The 15,202-nt window shown below is 45.4% G+C and overlaps 1 protein-coding gene across 10 annotated transcripts in view; it reads left to right on the top strand.

Moving 5' to 3' along the window:
* LOC123375395 (protocadherin alpha-C2-like) overlaps nucleotides 1-15,202 on the top strand; it is a 334,194-nt gene that overhangs the window by 99,912 nt on the left and 219,080 nt on the right. The window contains exon 1 of one of the 10 annotated variants that reach the window (XM_045026236.1): nucleotides 77-2,449. The exons of 8 other annotated variants lie outside the window; for them this stretch is intronic. In XM_045026236.1, coding sequence (XP_044882171.1) covers nucleotides 77-2,449 — 2,373 coding nt within the window. Of the gene's footprint in view, nucleotides 1-76; nucleotides 2,450-6,864; nucleotides 9,370-15,202 lie in introns of those variants that run through there. One more of the 10 variants, XM_045026241.1, reaches the window with a different exon arrangement.

Below are 15,202 nucleotides of genomic sequence, written 5' to 3'. Positions count from 1 at the left end.
TTACAGGTTTTTTCCCCTCATCTATTTTAATATCTACGAAAGGAGATAACTTAAAAGAAAGCAAACCCCGTCAGCTATGGCTGTTTTCCGGCGAGACTCCCTGGTAACCAGGCAGCTGCTGCGGCTGTTTCTGTTGCACACGGCCTGGGAGGTGGGCAGCGGCCAGGTCCGTTATTCCGTGCCGGAGGAATCCAAACACGGCACCTTTGTGGGCCGCCTGGCCCAGGACCTGGGGCTGGAGGTGGCGGAGCTGGTGTCTCGGATGTTCCGGATGGTCTCCAGCGGCAGGAGAGACTATTTTGAGGTAAATTTGCAGAGCGGCGTTTTGTTTGTTAATTCGCGACTAGACAGGGAAGAGCTGTGCGGCCAGAGCCCCCTGTGCGCCATGGACCTGGAGGTGATAGTGGACAAACCCCTGAGGATATTTCACGTGGAAGTGGAGATACAGGATATAAATGACAATGCTCCTGCTTTCCCAGTACCTGAAAAAAATCTATTTATTTTAGAAACCAGACGCCCAGACTCGCGATTTCCACTAGAGGGCGCATCTGATGCAGATATTGGTACAAACTCTCTGCTAACCTATAAACTCAGCCTAAATGAATATTTTAGTGTAGATTTGCAGAAAAATAACGAGCAAAGAAAATCGTTAGTCCTTCTGTTAAAGGAACCTCTGGATAGAGAGGAAACCTCTGAGCATCGTTTATTACTCACTGTTACTGACGGGGGCAAACCGGAGCTCACCGGCACAGTTCAGCTGGTGATCACCGTGCTGGATGCGAATGATAACGCGCCTATATTCAATCAGTCCGTCTATGAAGTGCGTTTGTTAGAAAATGCGGCTAATGGGACATTAATCATTAAACTCAATGCAACCGATTTAGATGAGGGGATTAATAAAGACATTTCATATTCATTTAGTAATTCTTTTAATCCTAATTTAAGAAACATGTTTAGTCTAGATTCAAACACTGGTGAAGTAAGATTTAAAGGAGAATTAGACTTCGAAAATATCAGTTTATATGAACTTCAAATCGAAGCAACTGATAAAAGTGCTTTCCCCTTGACTGGACATTGCACCCTGGTGGTGGAAGTTTTAGACGTGAACGATAACTCCCCTGAACTGGCCGTGACTTCTCTGTCCCTGCCGGTTCCGGAGGACGCTCCCCCGGGGACAGTGGTGGCTCTTATTAGCGTCTCTGACCGGGACTCGGGAGACAACGGCAAAGTCACCTGCTCCATCCCCCCGAACCTGCCCTTTCGGCTCGTCTCCACCTTTAAGAATTATCACTCGCTGGTGCTGGCGGAGGCCGTGGATCGGGAGCGAGTGTCTGAATATAAGCTGGTGGTGACAGCCAGAGACGAAGGGGCCCCGTCTCTGTCGGCCAGCAGCAGCATTTTGGTGGCGATCGCGGATGTGAACGACAACGCCCCCGCTTTCCCTCAGCCCGTTTACACGGTGTTTGTGAAGGAAAACAACCCGCCCGGGGCCCATCTCTTGACCGTGTCTGCCTCGGACCCGGACCTGAGGGAAAACGCCTTTGTGAGCTACTGGGTGGTGGAGCGAAGTGTGGGAGAGCAGCCCCTGTCCAGCTACATCTCGGTGCACTCGGAGAGCGGGCACATCTATGCCCTGCAGCCCTTTGACTACGAGGAGCTGCAAGTGCTGCAGTTCCAGGTGAGCGCGAGGGACGCCGGGTTGCCGTCGCTGTGCGGGAACGTGACTGTGCAGCTCTTTGTCCTGGATGCAAATGACAACGCGCCCGCAGTGTCCCCGGCCGGCTCCGTCGGCGGCTCGCCAGGGCCCGAGCTGGTTCCGCTGTCGGCCGGCGCAGGGCACATGGTGGGCAAGATCCGAGCGGTGGATGCGGATTCCGGCTACAACGCCTGGCTTCGCTACGAAGTGCAGGAGCCCGGGGCTGCGGGGCCTTTCCGGGTGGGTGTGTACAGCGGGGAGATCAGCACGACGCGGGCCTTGGAGGAGGCGGACGGCCCCAGCCAGAGACTCGTGATCCTGGTGAAGGACCATGGGGAGCCAGCGCTGTCAGCGACAGCCACTGTCAGCCTGTCCCTGGTGGAGAGTCCCCAGGCTGTGAAATGGGACTCGAGGCCAAGGGGCGGGAGCGAAGGGCCCTTGGTTGACATGAACGTGTCTTTAATGATCGCCATTTGCTCGGTGTCCGGGCTGTTTGTGCTGGTGATTGTCGTGTACGTTGGCCTGAGATGCCACCCGGGTCCGGAAGTGATGTGCGGTCCTGGGAAAGCCACCGTGGTGTGCGCGAGCGAGGTGGGGAGTTGGTCCTATTCCCAGCGCCAGAGCCGGAACTTGTGTGTAGGGGAAGGCTCCGCCAAGAATGACCTCATGGTTTTCAGCCCCAACTTTCCTAACTCTGCAGAGAACGGGGAGAAGGAGAAACATCAGGCGATGAAGCCGAATCTCTGTGGAACGGTTAGTGAGGATGTTCTTTTTTATGTCTGAAATTATCTAATCGTTTTCTAATTTGGGAGAGAATTTAAGGCTGTTTGAAAGTTTCTAAATGTTTTACAAAAGGTCTATTAAAATTAAGACGAATTCGTGTCAAAGTATTCCAAACGTTGCTGACCCCGGCAGGAGAAATGGCTCACGGGAGTGTTATTCTGTGTGAATAGTGAATCCTTCCCCCTCACCCTCCATTTAATTTGAATTAATGTAAGAACCCGGAATGGCGATGAAAATGGTCCTGTTTATATTTTATATGGAGACCCCAGACGCATTCTGGACTCGGCGCTCCGCTCTTTCAAATGCAAATCCAAACTGCAAGGCAGAAAATACTACATCACGATTGTTCATCTTCTGTAAACTCCCATTGATTTATATGGAACCAATTTCCCACAATTTTCACCAGCTTCACTCTCGTCTTATTTTGATCTTCTCAGTGATCAAACATTCAGGCGGTGTCAGCAATTTTCAGTGTCTAGTCAATACATTCTGTACAACAATGATGACTATTTTGTAACGTATTCTTTTTCAGTGGTGACACAGAAAGAAAAATCAGATTTTTTAGCATGTGTCTTTAACCTCAAGGGCACCTTTCTTCTCTTTGGTTCCCTTATGGTAGCTATGCTGTCGTATTGGAGTTTTATCACTTTTCTCTTTTACCTATTGGATAGTATATTTTCCTTACAATGAAGTACAAGAATACCATCCGGGAAACGTTTTTTTAAATTATATTTGTTTCTTAATTATATTTCCAGAGTCCTTTATTACACTAAATCACTTGAGGTTTCAGTGGAGCATGGTGAACAAAATCATTGAATAATATTACCCTATATTCAAAGTGTATTTCTGAAATAACTCGTCTTGCTCACAGGAAAAAAAGTACTAAAATAGATTATTGTTATCTGTTGGCACTACAAGCTGGTCACTAGAATCATAGGGACTCTACTTATAGGTCCTAGATGTATGATTAATAACAGCTAATGCCCCTCCTCCAGTTATCTCCCAACGGTATTGTTCTATCAGGTGTGATATAGATTATCATTCCCTATAATATTCAGCTATTATCTCATGGTAATGAACACTAACTAATCTTATGAAGAGGAGCATGTACTTTTTAAAGAAAGGTATCACCATTATTTACTCCAATGGAATGCTTTTTTGACATTTATTTCAGAGTGATTGAAGAGAGCCGATTGTTTTTATTACCTATTTCCCGCTGATTGTACATCCATATACCTGAGTCATTTTAGTTGTTGTTTTCCAGATTTTACTTCTTGTGTGATATTGGGTCAGGGAAAATTATCTGTCTTTGGTCATATCTTTGGTCATCGTTCTTTATAAATTTTATGGGTATATGCTGGTAAGAATAATTGTTGGCTTAACCCCCGTCCCTAGCAAAATATGGGACCATTTTTCTAACAAATTTTACAGAATTGAAAGTTGGATAAAATATAAATTAAACTAATATAGAGTAAGATCACAGGAACATTGGGATTGCCAGACTGGATCAGACTAAAGGGACATTTAGTCCAGTATCCTGTCTCTGACAGTAGCGAGTAGTAGATGCTTCAGAGGAAGGTATAAGAACCCCACAACAGGCATACGTGGGATATTCTACCCACTTTTAGGTATCATTCCGATCTCTAATAATTAGAGATTGTCTTAAACCCTGAAGCAAATGGTTTAATAGCCCTCCCAGAAACGTTGTGGCATTATGATAATTGGCCATTCTTGATATCCATATAAATATTCAACCTCTTTATGAATCTTGTTAAATTCTTGGTCTCAAGGACTTTCTATGGCGACAGGTTCCCCAGTCTAATTACATTTTGTGTGAAAAGGTATTTCCTTGTATTGGTTTTGAATGTCCTGTCTCTTAATTTAATTTAATATCCCCTTGTTCTTGTGTTATGAGACAGGGAGAACAGAGGTTCCTTCTCTAGACTATTTCTTATTTTATATCATCTCCTTTCTAAGGTAAACAATCCCAATCTTTTAAATCTCTCTTAACATAAGACCTTTTCCAGGCTTTGACCATTCTCTTCACCCTTTTCTGAACGTCTTTCAGTTGTGCAATATATTTTTTGAGATTAGGTGGCTAGTGCTACACACAGTATCCAAATGAGGCCACGCTATTGATTTATGTAACGGCTTATAATATTTTCCATATTATTCTCTATCCCATTCTTGGTGCATCCTAACATCTTGTTAACTTTTTGACGGCAGCTGAATATTGAGCACAGGTTTTTATTAAGCTTTCTACAGTACCGCCCAAGTCCCTGTCTTGGGTTGATAAAGTTCATTTAGAACTTTATAAGGTGTAGATGTAGTTTATTTCCTCCCCTCCAATATGCTTTCCTTTGCGTTTGTTGACATTACATTTCATTTGCCATCTTGTTGTCTATTCATCTAGCTTGTTGGGGTCTCTCTGAAGTTCCTGGCCGTCTGCTTTGCTTCCGATTAACCTAAATACGTTTGTGTCATCTACAGATTTTGATACCTGAATTTATTTCATTTCCTTCCAGGTAATTAAATATTAAACAACACAAAACCTAGGTCAAAACCTTTAGGAACCCCTGTTAACTTTTGCCATGATGCAACTTGACCACCAACCTTTGGTTTCTGTCTCGTTGACAGTTTTTGATCCAAGACAATACTTTGCCTGTCATCTCAACACTACTTAGCTTTCTTAGTTGCCTGCATGCAACTTTGTCAAATATCTTCTGTAAGTCTAAATAAATTGTTTCAGCTGGTTATTTTGTATCCACTATTTTATTGACATATTCAAAGAATTCTAAAAGATTAGCCTGATTCGATATTCCATTGCAGACTCCATGCTGTTTAGACCCTGACATGATTATATCTGTGTTGTTGCCTGCCCTTTCAGGCAAGCATATATTGGAAGGCAATAGCTTGCACGGGACACCATCAAGGTGATGAAATATGTATATATAAAATAGTCTTCAAATGCGGGCTTCATCACATAAGAAGAAACATATGGCTCTCCGGTCTTTTTCCACCGTGGAGAGAAATTATCAGGGGCCAACAGCCCAAACTGAATTGCCTACAAGAGATGGCAGATGACTCAAGCTTTTTCCAGTTGTGGAAAACCGTGTTGTTGTTCTTTAGTGTTTATGTAAGTAGTGGACATGTTCCTGCCTTCTGGCTATGGTATGGAGCCTTCTTTTTTTCTTGTTGGTTAATGATCTCCCTCTGGCAATGGATGAAGAGCACGCGTCCATATGGATTATTTTAACTGAGTATATCAACTGCCTTTGATATAATTGAGAGTGAGGTTTTGTGGACCCTGGCAGGGTTGGATGGATTTGCTCTTGATTATTTACCTTTCTCTGTGAGGTGGCCCAGAAGGTATATATTTTCTGATTTCTCATCTGACTAAGGGGTAGCTCATGTGGGTTATTGCAGCGTTCTAATCTTTCCTCCCACCTGTTTAACTTTTAGGTGAAGGCGTTACAGGAAATAACGAAACATCTTGAGCTTTGATTACTTGGGAAAATCAGGAAACTTCAACTAATGCAAAATATGTTTCACCCGATTGTTAAGAGACGCTCCTGGCAGAGAGCCTACTACACTCCCTGCACCATTGACGGTAGTAGTGTTCAGCTCCTGAATACAATCGAAGATATTGGTTCTAACCTTCAAATGCCAAATGGCCCCTGAGTTCCTCAGAGATTGTCTGGCCCCTTCTCCTGATATAATGTCGCATCAATTGAGATCAGCCTAGGCTCTTGAACCAACAATTTCCTGGTTTCAATAGGAGACCTACCAGGTCATGAATATATACATTTCACATATTAAGACATGTGGGTATAGTTGAGATATCTCAGAATTATTTTCCACTTCCAGCAAAGTTTATTATATCTTATGTTTCAAGCTACTAACATTTTGCCGTTATATAAAAAAGGGGACATGGTTGTTAATAGCAACCGTTATCGGGTAATTATGAGTATGTGTGCTTTTGCGAATATGCGCGCGCTAAGCGTCATAAATTTATGGGGCAATGGTTATTTAAAAAGCAATTAATCCGTTTCAGATTTTAATATAGAGACAATATATACCAAATTTACGAAATATTCGATTTATATAAAAATAGGACAAAATAGAAAGCGTTTATTTCAATAGCAGGCTAATGATAAAAGGAACTAGTGGAAAATAGCAAGCGGTATAGTTAATGGGTTAGTAAAATATAAGAAACATTTCTGAATCAAGAAAAATAGTTACTGAGATTTAGAAAAATTGAAAGGCATGATTTGCAATTGTACTTACACATTTAGTCACAAGGTGTCGCTGTCGCCTAAAGAGACATTCCAGAAAGAAAGAAACACACAGCTCCTCCCCCAGGAGACCTGAAAATCCTGCCTCTCAGCGCGTCAGGCGGGCTCCCGGGCGTGTCAGGCTTGGATTAAATTAAACTGCTTTCAAAGCGCATCCTCCTCATTCACTGGAGTCTGCTGGACCTTCGGTTAAATCGCTGATTCATAAACCGGCACCGCTCCGCGTCCGCGATGGCCCTTCTCCGGCGAGACTCCCTGGTAACCAGGCAGCTGCTGCGGCTGGTTCTGTTGCACACGGCCTGGGAGGTGGGCAGCGGCCAGGTCCGTTATTCCGTGCCGGAGGAATCCAAACACGGCACCTTTGTGGGCCGCCTGGCCCAGGACCTGGGGCTGGAGGCGGCGGAGCTGGTGTCTCGGATGTTCCGGATGGTCTCCAGCGGCAGGAGAGACTATTTTGAGGTAAATTTGCAGAGCGGCGTTTTGTTTGTTAATTCGCGACTAGACAGGGAAGAGCTGTGCGGCCAGAGCCCCCTGTGCGCCATGGACCTGGAGGTGATAGTGGACAAACCCCTGAGGATATTTCACGTGGAAGTGGAGATACAGGATATAAATGACAACGCTCCTGTGTTCCCCGTAACTGAAAAATATCTCAGTATTGCTGAATCGAGACTGCCCGACTCGCGCTTCCCACTAGAGGGCGCTTCAGACGCAGATATTGGCACAAACTCTCTGCTAACCTATAAACTGAGTCCGAGTGAACATTTCACACTCAATGTTAAATCAAATGATGCCAATAAGAAATCCTTATTGCTGGTGCTAACGAAACCTCTAGATAGAGAGGAAACCCCTGAGCATAATTTATTACTCAGGGCCACAGATGGGGGCAAACCGGAGCTCACCAGCACTGTTCAGCTGGTGATCACGGTGCTGGATGTGAATGATAACGCGCCTGTATTTAATCAGTCCGTTTACAAGATTCGATTGTTCGAAAATGCAGCTAATGGGACATTAGTCATTAAACTCAACGCCACAGATTTGGATGAAGGAAGTAATAAGGATGTTTCATATATTTGTAGCAGTTTCGTTCCTCCCACTGGAGGAGATATGTTTAGTGTAGATCCAAATACAGGAGAGGTCAGAATCAAAAGCCGTTTGGATTTCGAAGAAATTAATGTATATGACATTCAAGTTGAGGCAAAAGATAAAGGTAACCCTCCTTTGTCAGGACACTGCAACATTGAGTTAGAGGTTTTAGACGTGAACGATAACGCCCCTGAGCTGGCCGTGACTTCTCTTTCCCTGCCGGTGCCGGAGGACGCTCCCCCAGGGACAGTGGTGGCTCTTATTAGCGTCTCTGACCGGGACTCGGGATACAACGGCAAAGTCACCTGCTCCATCCCCCCGAACCTGCCCTTTCGGCTCGTCTCCACCTTTAAGAATTATCACTCGCTGGTGCTGGCGGAGGCCGTGGATCGGGAGCGAGTGTCTGAATATAAGCTCGTGGTGACAGCCAGAGACGAAGGGGCCCCGTCTCTGTCGGCCAGCAGCAGCATTTTGGTGCCGATCGCGGATGTGAACGATAACGCCCCCGCTTTCCCTCAGCCCGTTTACACGGTGTTTGTGAAGGAAAACAACCCGCCCGGGGCCCATCTCTTGACCGTGTCTGCCTCGGACCCGGACCTGAGGGAAAACGCCTTTGTGAGCTACTCGGTGGTGGAGCGAAGTGTGGGAGAGCAGCCCCTGTCCAGCTACATCTCGGTGCACTCGGAGAGCGGGCACATCTATGCCCTGCAGCCCTTTGACTACGAGGAGCTGCAAGTGCTGCAGTTCCAGGTGAGCGCGAGGGACGCCGGGTTGCCGTCGCTGTGCGGGAACGTGACTGTGCAGCTCTTTGTCCTGGATGCAAATGACAACGCGCCCGCAGTGTCCCCGGCCGGCTCCGTCCGCGGCTCGCCCGGGCCCGAGCTGGTTCCGCTGTCGGCCGTCGCAGGGCACGTGGTGGGCAAGATCCGAGCGGTGGATGCGGATTCCGGCTACAACGCCTGGCTTCGCTACGAAGTGCAGGAGCCCGGGGCTGCGGGGCCTTTCCGGGTGGGTGTGTACAGCGGGGAGATCAGCACGACGCGGGCCTTGGAGGAGGCGGACGGCCCCAGCCAGAGACTCGTGATCCTGGTGAAGGACCATGGGGAGCCGGCGCTGTCAGCGACAGCCACTGTCAGCCTGTCCCTGGTGGAGAGTCCCCAGGCTGTGAAATGGGACTCGAGGCCAAGGGGCAGGAGCGACGGGCCCTTGGTTGACATGAACGTGTCTTTAATGATCGCCATTTGCTCGGTGTCCGGGCTGTTTGTGCTGGTGATTGTCGTGTACGTTGGCCTGAGATGCCGCCCGGGTCCGGAAGTGATGTGCGGTCCTGGGAAAGCCACCGTGGTGTGCTCGAGCGAGGTGGGGAGTTGGTCCTATTCCCAGCGCCAGAGCCGGAACTTGTGTGTAGGGGAAGGCACCGCCAAGAATGACCTCATGGTTTTCAGCCCTAACTCTGCAGAGAATGGGGACAAAGAGAAACATCAGGAGATGACGCCGAATCTCTGTGGAACGGTTAGTGATGTCCTATTTTTTTTAGATCGATTACAACATACTTTTATTATAACAGATACTTAAAGGCATTTTATTGATTAATCATCTCTTTTTCATTTTGTGAAATAGTAACAATAGTAATAATTTGATATGAATAATCTTTTTTATCGGTTTCTTCCCATACTTTTAAATGGGTTTGTGTGTGTAATCCTTCTGCGAGGTGGAGCCAGCAGCAAGGAGGGCTGGGTTTAGTATCTAGGGGTTCCTTTTCAACAATACAACACAGAACCAGCTCAAGCCCCCACCCAGTGACCTGGAACAATTACACAACACCCCCTGGCAGCCTGTAAGAGCCAATAGTTCCCCTCACAAGCAGAGATTCTGTCTGAGTTTAGCAAAAACTTTTAATGATAGGAGGGAATTAACTCAGCATTAATTTGGGAAAACACCTCAACTAGGGTTCATAAACACAAACCATGAGCAAAAGACTCACCCCCAAGTCAGTTGGGCAGTGTCCTTTTCCCCTCAGGTTCTTAAGTCCAGAAGCCAAAAAGTCCCTTTAACGTGCCTGTCCCTTCTCTGTACCCCACTCACAGTTGCTGTCCTTGGCCAGTGCAGCCCCAGAGTTCAGAGGTTCATCCACAGAGTTCACCTCCCACACGGTGTGGAAAGCAGGGCAGGGTAAGGAGGCACCCTACATGCTGCACTGCTCAGACTCTTGCTCATCACCCCAATGGCTGATTGCCATGCCTTTGCAGGGCTCTGCCCTGGCCCTCTCCAGCAGCTTCTCTGCTGGCCGCTTGCCACAGCTCTCCACCAGCCACCCTGCTTACCATGCCTCTCTGAGCCAGTTGCCCAATCATCAAGATGTTTTCAGGGCTGTCCCCCACTTAACACAGCTCTCAGTGATTGCAGCTTTTAGTGGGAGAGCCTCACTCCTGGTGCATACTGGGCAGTCTCTTGCAATAGAGGCACTGTCCCAAAGTATGTCTAATACTTAGACCTAGGTATTAGTGATTTCAGCTCTGCAGCCTGTAGGAAGAGTCCCAATTGAGTCTAAAGTAGCTTTTTTGTTATACCATGGAGAAAGGAAAGATGAAATGGTATCTAGGACCCTGAAACAGGACTCACACCACCAGCTACAAGTACCTGTTCTCTCCTCACCCCCTTCTACTGGGCTTTAGAACCAGAGGTGGCTCTGGACATTGCACTGCCCCAAGCACAGCAGCATGCCCAGAGGAGTGCTCTGCCAGCCACCAAGAAGACAGCAGGTGGCTCTAGTAGACCTTCCCAGGCATGCCTGCAGGAGGTCTACTGGAGCCATCTACCATCCTTGCAGCAACTGGCAGACCACTCCCTACAATATGCCACCCCAAGCATGCACTTGGCATGTTGGGGCCTGGAGCTGCCCCTCTTTAGAACCCATGTCCCCTGCCTAGCGAGTGCTGTTCAGTTGAGGGTGAGTCCCTCCATTGGGGTATGCCAGGTACAGTTCTGCTGCCCTTGGTTCACACAACAAGGATAACAACCCCCTGCCCCAATAACAAGGAGACTGGAGATCCAGCACCAGCCACAAGTGATCATTTGGGCAAACAGTCCCATCATGCTGAGCACCTAGGCAGAGTGGGTGTGTCCATGCAAATGAGATCAGCTTCTGAAGTCTTTTTTCCACAGCTCACTACTAGATGTCAGGGGGGAGCTCATCCAGACTCTGCTTACAGTTGCATACACAGAAGGAAAATAATTGGGATAGAATTATTTTCTATGCATTAAAATCTTATGTTAAATAATATTGTTCTTGATGTACTTTGAGTTATATTATAGGTTAAGTGTTAGGTGTTGCAGTTTTAGGGTTGTCCAAAAGAATTTTATCTAGAGATTTGCTTCTAATTGGTCCTTATCCTTATCATTTATATTTCCTAATGGAAGGCTCGATTTCTACATATGAATTTTTATACTTCTTTGTTTGTAGAATGAAAACTGCAGAATTTATGTCCCCATTTGCACTCTGCATTATTATAGAACCTTCTCCTTGAGTAAAACACTTTTATTTGCTTGGGGAATTATTATAACAATTGCTAGTTTATCTTTCGATTCTCATTAGTTATGACTATTGATAGCCCTACGCTTTACTTAAATAAATAAAATTTTTCACTTAGATAGCAAAATCTATCTGAAGATGCCAAACTACTTTAGAAAAATGTTAATTAAGGTTTTGATTCCACTCCCGGAAATCAAGGGCTAACCTCTCATTGACCTCAGTGATAAAGCCTGCCAAAAGCCCTGTGGGTTAGATAGGACTGTCCCCATTTGTAAGGTGAGATATTCATATAGGGAAGTGAAATAAATTGCCCATGGTCATACCAGAAGTGTGTGACTAAGGAGGGGATAGAAACCTGACCTCCTGCCTCCCACCCTTCCTCCTTAATCACAAAGGTGCCTGTCCTACTCCATTTAAAATCAGAGAAAAAACTTATCTTGTCTCCTCTGTGAACAGAATGGGCAAAAGACCAATGTGTCTTTGGGTCTCTTCATGAAACTGGATTATTTTATTGGTCCATTAATTTAATCTTTATACGGGTGTATAATGCATTTTTTTTCTCAAAAAGCAGCATGGAAATGGGTTTACAAGATGCGGAAATAATTATTATGTTCTTTTCTGAGCCCTAAAGTGTTCTGTTATATATTGTAACTAAAATAGTAGTTCACTGAAGCTCTGCCAGCCACAGAAATATCTAACTAAATACTCCTTTTAAAACTTAATTTAAAAATTACTAGTCTTTGCTGAGAAGAAATATCAATAGCATTTTTTGTATTAAGAACGAAGTGTTATTCATACTAAATACTGGTTTGTAATAACTACTCTTTACTCAAGAAAGACTCAAGAACTACTGTTCACTCAAGGCACTCTCCTTCACGTATGATGGATGCTTTTATCTTATTTTAAATATATTGTGCTATTAATAGTTGTAAAACAGACTACCATCCCCTTGGAAGCAAAAATGTTAATCTACCCCCTCCTAGTAACAGAAACTAGTTAACTTAATGGAGAGGAGGGAGCATCTTGTCAAAAGTAGGTGTAAACATTGTGTACTGCCATGGAATTTTTTTCTTGGATTTTGTTTTACTCTTGAACATTGATTTGTATGAGAATTGTTATTAATCATAACTTAATTGTAGGAAAGTATATTGTTACCTTTACCTTATTTTCTCTGATACTGCAAAAGTTGCTTGCAGATTCTAGTTTCCAAGTTTTAACTTTGTTTTCCAATATTGGATTATAGAATATAAGATAATTTAAAACTGTATTATTTCTCAGAAAATTACCTTACATTATAGTTTTCCTGGTTCCCTTTTCTAACAAAAGACTGTGGACAATAAAAATTTGATTTAAAACAGTTGCAAAATTTAATAATTTTTATATTCAAGTTCACAGGATTGCAAATTGGAAAAGAAAGAAAATAAATGTTAAATAATAAGGAAGATTAAAGAAAATGTGTTTAGACAGTCTCCAGATGTGGTCACATGATAAAATAGGCCCTATTCCCCCCTTAAACAGTAAGGATGCAGGACAGGATGGGACATGTCTCCATCTGACAACAACATGAACATGGAATGTGGGCATGCTGAAGAGGACACAGATAGCACTTCCCACTTTCCACACTAAAGAGGGGAGTTATTAGTCTCTCTAGGTGTTTCCTGCTTGAGATAGGAACTGTCAGCTGTGCATACTTTCCTCTCAATAGGAGGAGATAGGAGTTGGCCCTGGCATTTTCCCCTTTATGGAGCCATTTTGATGTGATGTAATCCTTAGGCATACAAAGGGCATATCCCTGTATTTCTTGTGTGTCCAAAACTTACAGTGATTTTAGCTGAGAGAGACAAGGGGGTGAGGTAGTATCTTTTATTGGACCAACTTCTGTTGGTGAAAGGGTAAGCTCTTGAGCTCCACAGAGCTCTTGTTCAGGTCTATGGAGCTCAGTCCAACAAAAGATTACCTCACTTAGGCCTGGTCTACACTACAAGTTTTAACCGGTTTTAGGAGCATTAAACCGATTTAACGCCACACCCGTCCACACTAAGAGGCCCTTTATATCGATATAAAGGGCTCTTTAAACTGGTTTCTGTACTCCTCCCCAACGAGAGGAGTAGCGCTAATATCGGTATTACCATATCGGATTAGGGTTAGTGTGGCCGCAAATCGATGGTATTGGCCTCCGGCCGGTATCCCACAGTGCACCACTGACCACTCTGGACAGCAATCTGAACTCGGATGCAGTGGCCAGGTAGACAGGAAAAGCCCCGCGAACTTTTGAATATTATTTCCTGCTTGCCCAGCGTGGAGCTCTGATCTGTACAGGTGGCGATGCAGTCCCAAATCCAAAAAGAGCTCCAGCATGGACCGTACGGATGTGATCGCTGTATGGGCAGACAAATCTGTTCTATCAGAGCTCTGTTACAGAAGACAAAATTCCAAAGCATTTTAAAAAAAATCTCCAGACAGATGCCACAGCAGGGACTCAGCACAGTGCTGTGTGACAAGTGTAACGGAAAGCCAAAGAATAAAATGGACGCTTATGGAGGGAGGGAGGGGGGACTGAGGACTCAAGCTATCCCACAGTTCCTGCAGTCTCCGAAAAGTATTTGCATTCTTGGCTGAGCTCCCAATGCCTGTAGGGTCAAACCCATTGTCCGCGGTGGTTCAGGGCATAGCTCATCAATTTACCCACACCCACCCACACCCAGAAGGAAAGGGGAAAAAAATCATCTCTTGACTCTTTTAAATGTCACCCTATGTCTAATGAATGCTGCTGGTAGACGCGATGCTGCGGCACTGAACTATAGCATCCTCAACCTTCCTTCTTGGTGGCTGATGGTGCAATATGATTGATATCCATCATTGTCATCATCAGCCTTGTGGCAGATGGTATAATACAGAAGGACTGGTATCCGTTCTCATCATCAGACCATGAGTGCTCCTGACTGGCCTCCTGGTCATTCCCAGTAAATGGTACAGAACGGCTGGTAACCATCTTCACCCCCACCCTTCATGTGTAAAGAAAAGATTCTGTACTGCCTGGACTATCATAGCAGCAGGATGCTGAGCTCCTGTCCCCCACACTGCTTAATGTCCTGTCTGGACTATCATAGCAGCTGGAGGCTGCCTTCCCCTCATTTCATCTCACTAACAAGTCACTGTTTCTTATTCCTACATTCTTTATTACTTCATCACAGAAATGGGGGGACACTGCAACAGTAGCCAAGGAAGGCTGGGGGAGGAGGGAAACAACAGGTGGGGTTGTTGCAGGAGAACCCCTCTGTGAATGGCATGCAGCTCATCATTTCTGTGGGATCTGACACAGAGCAGCTGTGCTCTCTGATACACTGGATCTCTAGTACACTTGCCCCATATTCTAGACAGGACTGATTCTATTTTTAGATACCATAAAGGAGGAATTAACTCAGGGAGTCACTCCCAATTTTTGTCTTTTGCGCCCCCAGCCAGTCTCAGCCAGGGACACCTATGACAGCAGCAGAAGGTACAGCACAGAAGGACTGGTAACCATCATCTCATTGCCAACTTACAATGGCATGGTAGATAGTACAGAACAGCTGATAACCATCTTTGCTATCATGCAAAAGCAAATGAATGCTGCTGTGTAGCGCTGCTGTATCGCCTCTGTCAGCGGCATCTAGTACACATACGGTGACAGTGACAAAAGGCAAAGCAGGCTCTATGGTTGCCATGCTATGGCGTCTGCCAGGGCAATCCAGGGAAAAAGGGCGCGAAATGATTGTCTGCCGTTGCTTTCCCAGAGGAAGGAGTGACTGACGACATTTACCCAGAACCACC

The sequence above is a fragment of the Mauremys mutica genome, chromosome 8 (assembly GCF_020497125.1).
Source record: "Mauremys mutica isolate MM-2020 ecotype Southern chromosome 8, ASM2049712v1, whole genome shotgun sequence".
Lineage (NCBI taxonomy): Eukaryota > Metazoa > Chordata > Testudines > Geoemydidae > Mauremys > Mauremys mutica.
The sequence above is the reverse complement of the archived record's forward strand: the minus strand, read 5'-3'. Positions and strand labels throughout refer to the sequence as shown.